General features: G+C 40.4%; 1 protein-coding gene across 1 annotated transcript; it reads right to left on the minus strand.

Moving 5' to 3' along the window:
* Positions 1–463: 463 nt before the first annotated feature.
* FGA (fibrinogen alpha chain) lies at positions 464–8,564 on the minus strand. The gene is made up of 6 exons (XM_059173585.1): positions 8,412–8,564; positions 6,131–6,256; positions 5,458–5,641; positions 4,152–4,297; positions 2,101–3,355; positions 464–1,369 (listed from the first exon to the last, which is right to left on the minus strand). The coding sequence occupies exons 1-6, from the start codon at positions 8,463–8,465 to the stop codon at positions 660–662; spliced, it is 2,475 nt and encodes an 824-aa protein (XP_059029568.1). The 5' UTR covers positions 8,466–8,564; the 3' UTR covers positions 464–659.
* Between the last annotated feature and the right edge of the window lie 705 nt (positions 8,565–9,269).

The raw sequence follows: 9,269 nt of genomic DNA on the forward strand, positions 1-9,269 counted from the left end.
AAGTTCCTCTACGAAGGCTAGCCATTGTTCAATTCAGTGATCTGTAACTTAAAATACTTGCTTCAGGGGCACCTGGGTGGCTTAGTCATTAAGCACCTGCGTTAGGCTCAGGTCATGATCCCAGAGTCCTGCATCGGGCTCCCTACTCAGGGAAGCCTGCTTCTCCCTCCCCCACTTCTCCTGTTTGTGTTCTCTCTCTTACTGTTTCTTTTTCTCTTTCTCTGTGTGTCAAATAAATAAATAAAATCTCTTTAGAAATTGGCTTCAACCCATTCAAACAAAATGGATGAAAAACTTTTTACTTTACAATGGCTTTATGACTTTGAGTGGTGTGGGGAGAGAAGTGTTCAAAACAACACCCATAAGGATTATAGAGAGGAGCATCAGTTGGACTCCTTCTTCCTGGTTGTACTGAATGTTCCTCGGTGTAGCCTTATAGAAATTTGAAAACCCAGAGAGCTACTTTCAGAAAAAACTAACATAACTTTATTTTTTAAAGCAGTAATATGTCTCAGTTACATTAAGATACAGTACAAAGAATAATAAAATAGCACCCATGAATTTCTTAGGAGATTGTAAAGAATCTTCACTTCTTTATCTTCCTCATTTCCCCCTCCATTTCACTAAACAAAGAAAGCAGATTACTCTCCCTTCCAGTCCTATTGGGTCACCAGGGGCCGGATTTTCATGCGAACAGCCCTGAGGGAATAATCCGCACCCCTGAAGGGGACCCAGACCACTCCATTCTCAATCTCATAAGGACTATTGTTCCTTGGATCATAGGAGCCCCCAGGGTAGTAGATGCCATTGAGATTGGCCGCTTGGCAGCTGTTGTACCACCAGCCTCCTCCGTAGACTTCTGCGCAGTTCTCTTCCCACTGGTCTCTGTCCCTGTCATAGGTGCTGAACTGCATGTCCGCGTGTGACGTATACTCTGTTCCTTCCTCTGCAGAGCCCTCAATCAGAGCATCACCTGCTGTGCCCTCATAGGAAGAGACCTGCAGGGTATAGCCTTCTGCCTCAGAGCCTACCCTCAAGTGATATTCTGCATAAGCCTGGTTTCCAGCCCAGTCCTCTAATTCAACCCGAAGGACAGAGCCCCTCAGAGTTAGTAAGTGGAGATATTCATTGCCTAGCCAGAATTCTCCTTCCCCCTTGTCATCCAGGCTGCCGAAACCTTTCTTGTAGTCTTGCCAGGTCCGGTTAAAATTCAGTGATCCATCCATTCTTTGCTGGATCAAAAGCCATCCTCCCAAACTGGTCTCTTGATCACAATAAACAGAAAAAATCTTACTGGATCCCGGTAACTTGATATTGAAAATACCACTTTGGGCACCTGAAGGATGTATTTGGAGGACATCATCACAGTCTAAAAAAAAAATTAAGCTGGTTGGAAGAAGTTATTCTCATTTAACTTTACAAAGATAGGCATGGCCCAGGTTAAAGGAAGGCAGATACTGGCTTCCTTTTCCTTTTTTTCCTTTCATCCATCCATCCTTCCTTCCCTCCCTCCATGGGGAAAGGGTGCACTTACACTGGGTTGAAACTTATGCAAGTGAGTGACATTTATACCTACAAATCACAGAGGGGATTTTCCTCAATGGATCTGAAATTTGACTTGCGTGTACTGACAACAGCAAGTAACCCGCAAAGATATCTAAGGATCACTTAGTACTGATGTAACTTGTTTTTAACCTGATCTAAATGTCAACTGAGACACACACTAAAAATATGATTCTAAGTTGGGTGACAATTCCAAGAGCACACATTTTGAGTGGTGAAAGAATTTGGTTAAACAAACTGAAAATCGAGTTTCAGAGGGATTCATTCATTCATTCATTTAACACGTGTTTATTGAGTGATGATTCTCTGCACTGTTAGGCATTTAGGAATACAGAGATGAACATGAGAGACAAAGTCCCTGCCCTCATGGAACTTACAGTCTAGTGCCCAAACACAAAAAAAACAAAAGGTGTAATTTCTGGAAAGTGTAATAGAGGGCTAGGAAAGCAGTTCAAGGCGCTAGGGAAAGCATTGCAAGAATAGTGAACTTAGTCTAGGGGGTTAGGGAAGGCTTCCCCAAAGGTGAAGTGTGGATACCTCTGGCAGAGCGAAATTTAGCATGGCCTCTTTTGGTGGTATATCCTCCCTTGAGGGTTTCATGTTCCTCTTCAGTTCCAGCCTCACCTGCCACTTTATAGCTCTTGCTTTCAAATGTGGAGTCTCCTCTGTTGAACGTTGTACTACTGCTTGAAAATTGTTTGCTGTGACTTGAAGTTTTACCACTTGAAGGGAACTCAGATGCCCCAAAGTGTGTGAATATGTCCGATTCTGAGCCCAAAGCATGGGTCCTACTATCAAACTCTCTGTGTGAGGGTGAAAGCGCACCTGGAAATATGTTTCTAGTTGAGGAAGTGCCAAAGAAACTCTCCAGATCAGGGTGCCTAGAATGGAGATCATCTAAGCTACCAGCAAAAGAATGGGGTAAGTCACCACAGTCAGAACCATCTTCAGAGTTTACCACTTCTTTGGTCACTTCTTTGTGACCATCAGGACCTATAACAGTCTTAGTAACAGTTTTAGAGCATGAACGACGAGTGGTGGTCCCGCTTCCAGAGGTGACCCTCTCATTACCAATAACAAGTTCTTTATCTCCTTTAGAAGTGACCAGTTTACCTGTGTGGAACTCTTTCTTTGTCCCTGGAGTTACACTTCCTGACACCTCTTCAAATTTGCCCCAGTCTGGGTTGATAGGCCTGGAGTTCCCATGCCCTACGCTATCTGGCCTAAAGCTTCCAGACTCAGAACTTCCAGGGCTCCAAGGACCAGTACTGCCAGTTCCGGTGCTCCCAGCATTCCAAGTGCCAGTGCTCACAGAGCTCCCAGAGCTCCAAGAGCTGCTGCTGGTCGTCCCAGTGCTCCCAGAGCTCCAACTGCCATCACTGTCAGGCCGGGTGCTCCCAGGGTTCCAAGTGCCAGAACTTCCTGGTGTGGAGCTCCCAGGGTTCCTGGGGTTTTCAGGCACTGATCCTGTTCCATGAGATGCAGTGTCTCCTCGGGTATTCCCATCTCTACCAGACCCCTCGAATGTTATTTTCATCTGTTGCGTTTCCATGAGTGCCCTCCACTCTGGAGGGACATTCTTAAGTTGGCTCTTGAAGTCCCCAGGAAGCATATTTGGAGCTCTGCTCATTTTCAGCTGTGGTAATTGTCTGTTTTTAGGTGGAAGTAAGTCTTTGGCAATGACTTGCTCAAGTTGCTTCTGTTGATCTTCATAGTACTTTAGATCTGTCCTACGTTCCAAAGCCCTACTGCATGACCCTTGACAAGATCGGATCTTAATATCAATGTCCACCTAAGAGGGGGAGAAAGAGAAAGAAAAAAGGTTGATAAAAAGAAATTATTAGAAACTGTTCATTTCTAAGTAGTTAATTTATTTTTTGGAAACTAGATTCATTTCTTTGAGGTGGAGACCTGCCAACCAATACTCTATTTTTTAAAAGATGTGTTTATTTATTTATTGGATAGACAGAGATCACAAGCAGGCAGAGAGGCAGGCAGAGAGATGGGGGAAGCAGGCTACCCGCCGAGCAGAGACCCCTGACGCGGGCTCGATACCAGGACCCTAAGACCATGACCCGAGCCGAAGGCAGAGGCTTTAACCCCACCCAGGTGCTCCCAGTACTCTATTTTTCATTTATGTCGTACCCTCAGTGGAAGAGAAAGAGATGTGAGGTTTGTAAGGTTAGCCTGGAGAAGAAGTAGGAGCTATTTGAATTCATCTTAGTCTTAAAACATATCTGTAAGATGCTATTCCCTCCAAAAGGAAACACTGATGAATTGACTCTTAGTGAGACTGAGATTGAAGATCCAGAGGCACAGTGGTGTCAGAGCTTGAACAAGACAAGCAGGAACTTAATATTTGCTTTTGAAATCTACTAACTATGTATCCTTGGAAAGTTTGCTTAATATCATTGAACTTTTCTTCTTCATTTGTAGAGTGGGGGTAAAAAATACCTACTCTGTAGGTGGATAATGGATATAACGTTTTGCTCTACATATAGTATGTCTTTAGTAAATGACTGTTGCCTTCCTTTTCCCTGCTATTCAAAAACAAGGAAATCTGGAGTCAAAGTCAAACACTCACTTACCTCCAGTCGTTTCATATCTACCAGCTGATCCCTGACATTCTTCTGTAGAAGGCGGATTTGCTGTACTTGTTCTATGACTCTACGCCTCAGGATCTCAATTTTGCTTCTCAGATCTTCTGTCACTTGGCTATATGTATTATCGTTATCTGAAAAAAGCGAGAGTGAAGGAGCTGCTAAGTGACTTGCTTCCATAGCCAGCAAAAGAAAGAAATTTACTTATAAACATCTTTTTCCTTTTAATAGCAATTTGTTCTCTGGACATTTTATTTATGAGTTCCAAATCTATTAGGCATTTGATGTTTGGACAATGTCATGTCCTTTAGTCACCAATAGCTGTCAGTTAAGATGCTCTACTAGCTATTAGTAATCTAAATAAATGCAGAAGAAATGTCTTTGGAATTTTAAAGTTATAATTAGGAGATTAAATTCGATCACATTTCAATTATTTCATCATTTCCTTAACCAAGGGACTTAAACATAATTTAAACCATGTGTTAACAAACTTAAACATATTCTTGAACTTTCGTATGGTGAAGTTTTCTTTCCTACATATATTTCTGAAATTATTCCTAAGGTGTTTTTTGTGGGTTTTTTTGTTGTTGTTGTTGTTGTTGTTTTGTTTTTTGTTTTTGTCAAACAGGATCACTCACTTGCTATTACTATTGTACTGTTGACTTTACATTAGTTAAGTGTCTCCTAATGATATAAAGAGTCAAAGCAGGCTTCAGGAGCTAGGGCCTCCCTAAACGTGCTTCCCATGCCCAGAGTAAATCCGATGTTTCCTAGTCCTAGAGACTTAGTCATAGTCCTATGAGAAATAGAGAACATAGCTCTATATTTTAAATGGAAAAACAGAACAAAACAAAACAGAGACAGCTTGGTGGAGTCTTTGGAAGGAAATCTTAATCCATCACATGAATAGCTTTGTGTCTTTGGGTAAGTCTCTTGATCTCTGTTTCCTCCCTCCTCTGTAAGACAGAAATACTACCTCCTCAAAAGTTTATGCTCATCTTCTTTTCAGTATACACTCGTAAAAGAAGAACACACTTAAATTCTAGTTTTCAATACAAAATTCTGACTTACTTTGTGACATTAAACAATTCTAAGCCAAACATTTTAATGTTACTTTTATAAAAAGCAATCCCCTCCTTAAAATTCAGGGACATCATAAAGGCATGTGTTTCTATCTTAAGTACTGTGGAATAAAATTGGAAGCTGCCATAAGAAGACAGCATATTTATATAGGGCCTTTATTGCTGTGTTGTTGTGTGCTATAAAGTCAAAGTACCAAATATGTAATGCTTACTGTTAGCGCTGGCAAAATCCCCTCTCACGAGTTCCATTACATTCCCTGTCAATGAATTGGAGTCCTTATTGTTTTTCTGATAATCAAATAGTGAATTTTTGAGCTTATTTATTCTGTTTGTAAAATCTTGATTGACTTCATCGATTAACCCTTTCATCCTGCAGCCAGAAGGGCATCTGTAGTTCTGGAAGTGAAGAGGAAAAAGTATATTAAAAGTCTATATCTTGGATATAGTACAATTTTGAAGGTTTCCATACAGTCACCACTGTCCCTCCCTCCCCCAATATCTTCAGATCATCTATTGACTTAAGAGTAGTTTGAGAGGACCAGTTAGAAGTCATAGAGAAATTTTGTAACATGGTCCACTTAACCATAAATTAAGCCCCTACCAAATCTTGAGGCCATAACACTCAGGTTTCTGGGATTTATCTGAACATGCAACTAAAATCTAAACTATTAATCTCACTAATGACCCAGAGTTTGGGAGGTAATTTAAACAGTGCTCTCAGGGTGAGGTTGCTTTCCATTTGTCTTCTTGATTTTGACATGTAATGAGTTATTAGATTATTCCTATTGGAAGAGTTTTCTTGACCTACTGGGTCAGCCCTTGCACAATTCTAGCACCACGGGGAAGGATTCTCCCATTCCCTCTGCCCCTCCTCCCGCTGCTCACCCAGTCTTCATCAGCACAGAAGGGCCAGTCTGTCTCCTTGCAGGTAGATTGTTGTCTTTCCACAATTCTTGGGCCACGTGCAACTGCTCCTTCGGCTATAAATTCACTTTCCTTGACATCGGTGGTCTTTATGATTCATTTTAACACAAAAAACAGGACAACATTAGGCAGATAAAAAGATACAGGCCTACCTGCAAACCCCAAGGAAAAGGAGAGCTCTCACAGAGATTAAGAGCCCCAGCTTTGGGGCCTCTGCAAGCTTCTGCTTTCTGACATTTTGATTGAAAATCCTAATAGGTATTTTATGGAGTTGTACTAGTTAAAGGAGATAAGGTATACACATTTTAAAATTTACCTTTTCATTTTCAGTAATGTCTGGAGACAGAAAGGTAATTACAAAAGTCAGAGTTCTTTCTCTTATAATTTCTGTTTTAGTAGGAAAAAACCTATACTATGTTAGCTTAATTTCTCCCTCCTTAAAGCTTCTAATTTGATCTGATGGGTCCATAATTTGAGCAAGTACATCAAGGGCACAAATATGGCCCGATCAGACTGGGAAATGTTTTTGAGGTTACTGACTCACATAATAATGTCCTCTTATTTACAATGCAAAAGAGTAGAGAGCAAAAATAATGATCCATGACTGACAACCTTTTTTGAACACTTTCTAATTAGAAATACAGATTATTTTTAAAATTTCTATTGTGACCTAGGAAGTGAAATAGAACATAAAAAATAGTCTCCCAACAAGACTTTGTATCCTAATAAATCAAGATGGGTTTTAAGTTTTAGCTATTTTTATTTTGTACTACTAACTTACAGAGATTTTGCTATGACTATTTTAATCTCAGATAGTTTATTATTATTATTTTTTTAGGTAATCTCTGTGCCCAGTATGGGGCTCAAACTCACAACCTCGAGATCAGGAGTCGTGTGCTTTACGAACTGAGCCATCCAGGTGCTTCCCTGGATAGTTTATTCTTATAATTAGCTAATATTTGCTGTCTCTTTTTTAAAAAAGTACCCTAATGATAATAACAATCTTCAAGGGCAGTTATTATTCAAGCAATCAAGGGCAGTTTATTTAAAAGAACAAGTACAATTATTTCTTTAAGAAATAAAATTATGAATTCTAACATATTTCAGAATAAAATGGCACAACAATAAAAACAGATAAAAGTTAAATATTTACTGAAAACTTACGCATTATCCAAAAGATCACGTTAGCAAATAACTTTAGTCTTATTTTCCACAGAACTTTTTTTTACTTATTAGTTTATTCTAAAGAAGAAAATTAAGTGAGAAACTCTCTTTAGTTTTTTTTGTTTTTGTTTTTTGTTTTTTTTGCTCTGGTAGTAGGGCTTACGAGTGGTGAAGGGAAAGAAAGAAATTGGAATAATAATTCAGCCTGAAAGTAACTGAGTTTCTTAAACATATTGTCATGTTTTATAAGATCTTAGTGTTTCAAAGACCTGTTGAATGAAGTCCGTCTCCTTTCCATAGGCCTCTGGAGTCAGACTTTAGAAACTGTTGCAATATTTAGTAATTATTTTAAAAGATTCCTTCCTGGTTGCCTGGGTGGCTCAGTTGGTTAAGCAACTCTCCCAGCTCAGGTCATGATCCCGGAGTCCTAGAATCCAGTCCCTCATTAGGCTCCCAGCTTCATCTCGTGGGGAGTCTGCTTCTCCCTCTGATCTCCCCTCTCATACTCTCTCTCTCAAATAAATAAATAAAATCTTTAAAAAAAGATTACTTCCCAAAAGAATATTGCCTTCCCGATTAATCTCTTCTGACTATATAATATGTAATAAAATATCCTATGCTGTTTGTTTTAAAGACAGCTAATTTGCTTTTCTTCAAAACACACACACACACACACACACAAACAACCATCCAGAAAAACTATTAAGCCACTGTTCTGTGTATTATGGACAACTAGCAATAAATTAATAATGAAATTTTAAAAATTCTTAGCAAAAGAATGTTTTGTTCCGTTAACTAGCATGAACTATGCTGAGGCTTTATTGGAACAAAGATGGCAGAGATTTCTTCCTGCAAAACCAATAATGTTCTAAGGCTGAAACACCGATGCCTAAGCTTTCCCTGTGAATTTCTATACTTTTGTCCAGCTAAGCATCCCTCTTACTTGTGCGGTGTCAGGCTCATCTAGGAACTTGCCTCCGGGGCCCGGAGCTTATAAACCTCACAGTGTGTGAGGACATAGATAAGATTCACTCAACACTAGAGATAAAGCAAGAAGAGAAAATAAAGGCAACCATACCCAGACCGTGCCCACCACACTCAGGACCAGGCAAAAGTTCTTCACAGAAAACATCTTTTCGAAGGCTGGAGCTGGCTCTTGAGAACTCCAGCTCAAAGAGAGAACGACTACCTCCACTCCTAGTGCCTAGCCTATTTAAATTTGCAAGGAGGTTTGATTAATCATTATCTTTGCCCTGTTCAGACAGTCAATATGTGCTCTCCAACCCTTGCTTCTTCTTCAGGTTGGTGTCCCAGAAGTTCTTGCTCAATTCTCCCAAGCTTGTTTGCTTTCGGTAAGCTGTTGCAAAGGCAGCAGCAATTCCAGGACGATCTCACATTTCAGGAACAGGACGACCTTAGAAAAGGCAAAACATAGGAAGACAGACCTCTGCTTGAGTACTTGGGACAATATGGAGAGAGGCTGAGGCAGGCTGGCAGCAGCTCACTGCAAACAGATTTGGCAAATGATACTGCACTTCATATAGGAATTATGGTTGGAGTGCAGGACTTTTAAAAAAATGACTGTGGTGGGGGCACCTGGGTGGCTCAGTAGGCTGAGTGTTGCACTCTTGATTTCCACACAAGTCCACTCAAGTTGCTCAAGACCACCATTTGTCCTGGGATGGAGTCCTGCTTCTTCTGGGTGGGAGTGGGTGTTTCCCCACTCAGCAGGGAGTCTACTTCTCCCTCTCTGTCTACCCCTCCCTCCTGCCTGCTCACTCTCCTTCTAAATAAATAAATAAATACACTCTTTAAAAAAATTTTTTTTAAAGATTTTATTTATTTATTTGACAGAGAGAGATCACAAGTAGGCAGAGAGGCAGGCAGAGAGAGAGAGGAGGAAGCAGGCTCCCTGCTGAGCAGAGTACCCATATGG

This window comes from Mustela lutreola, chromosome 1 (genome assembly GCF_030435805.1).
Source record: "Mustela lutreola isolate mMusLut2 chromosome 1, mMusLut2.pri, whole genome shotgun sequence".
NCBI classification, from domain to species: Eukaryota; Metazoa; Chordata; class Mammalia; order Carnivora; family Mustelidae; genus Mustela; species Mustela lutreola.